Source organism: Propithecus coquereli, unplaced genomic scaffold (genome assembly GCF_000956105.1).
Source record: "Propithecus coquereli isolate 6110/MARCELLA unplaced genomic scaffold, Pcoq_1.0 Scaffold568, whole genome shotgun sequence".
In the NCBI taxonomy this organism is placed as follows: domain Eukaryota; kingdom Metazoa; phylum Chordata; class Mammalia; order Primates; family Indriidae; genus Propithecus; species Propithecus coquereli.
In genome coordinates this window covers 398,270-398,716 of record NW_012151596.1, presented here as the reverse complement: position 1 = coordinate 398,716, position 447 = coordinate 398,270, and the positions used below count along the sequence as shown (strand labels likewise).

At 37.6% G+C, this 447-nt stretch overlaps 1 protein-coding gene across 1 annotated transcript in view; it reads left to right on the top strand.

Moving 5' to 3' along the window:
- Positions 1 to 447, top strand: part of LOC105821316 (disintegrin and metalloproteinase domain-containing protein 32-like) — a gene marked incomplete at its 5' end in the record, with an annotated part of 177,515 nt that overhangs the window by 162,338 nt on the left and 14,730 nt on the right. Inside the window, one exon of the mRNA XM_012658013.1 lies at positions 7 to 114. Within this exon, the coding sequence (XP_012513467.1) occupies positions 7 to 114 (108 nt within the window). The remainder of the gene's footprint in view (positions 1 to 6; positions 115 to 447) is intronic.

Below are 447 nucleotides of genomic sequence, written 5' to 3'. Positions count from 1 at the left end.
GTGATTTATGCTTTTGTAAGAGGTACTGTATGTGTATCTATAGACCACCCATTGGATCTGGCAGATTCAGATCCCATGATTGTGAAAGATGGCACTGCTTGTGATACTGGAAGGGTAAATAAAATCTAGTTTTATTTATTGCTTCAATAAATCTTTTCATTTAAGTATCAAACTTTAGTTCATTTCTAGTATTATGTAACCTTAAATGTTTGTAGAAGATTAATAAGCTTAAATTGGTCTCCAGATAGTAAGAGGGAAATGGGAATGTTTTATCCCTTTCAGAATTTCGGTGTGATGAGCAAGGAGGCCCCAAGTGTTTGGGGTCTGGAGTGGGAAGGGAAGCGATCTTGGGAATATATTGTGGTGAGGTACTCCACAGCATGGAAACTTGCTTTTCTTCTCAGAAGAGGAAGGAAGAAATCCCACTTAGGAATATACATCTCTTTG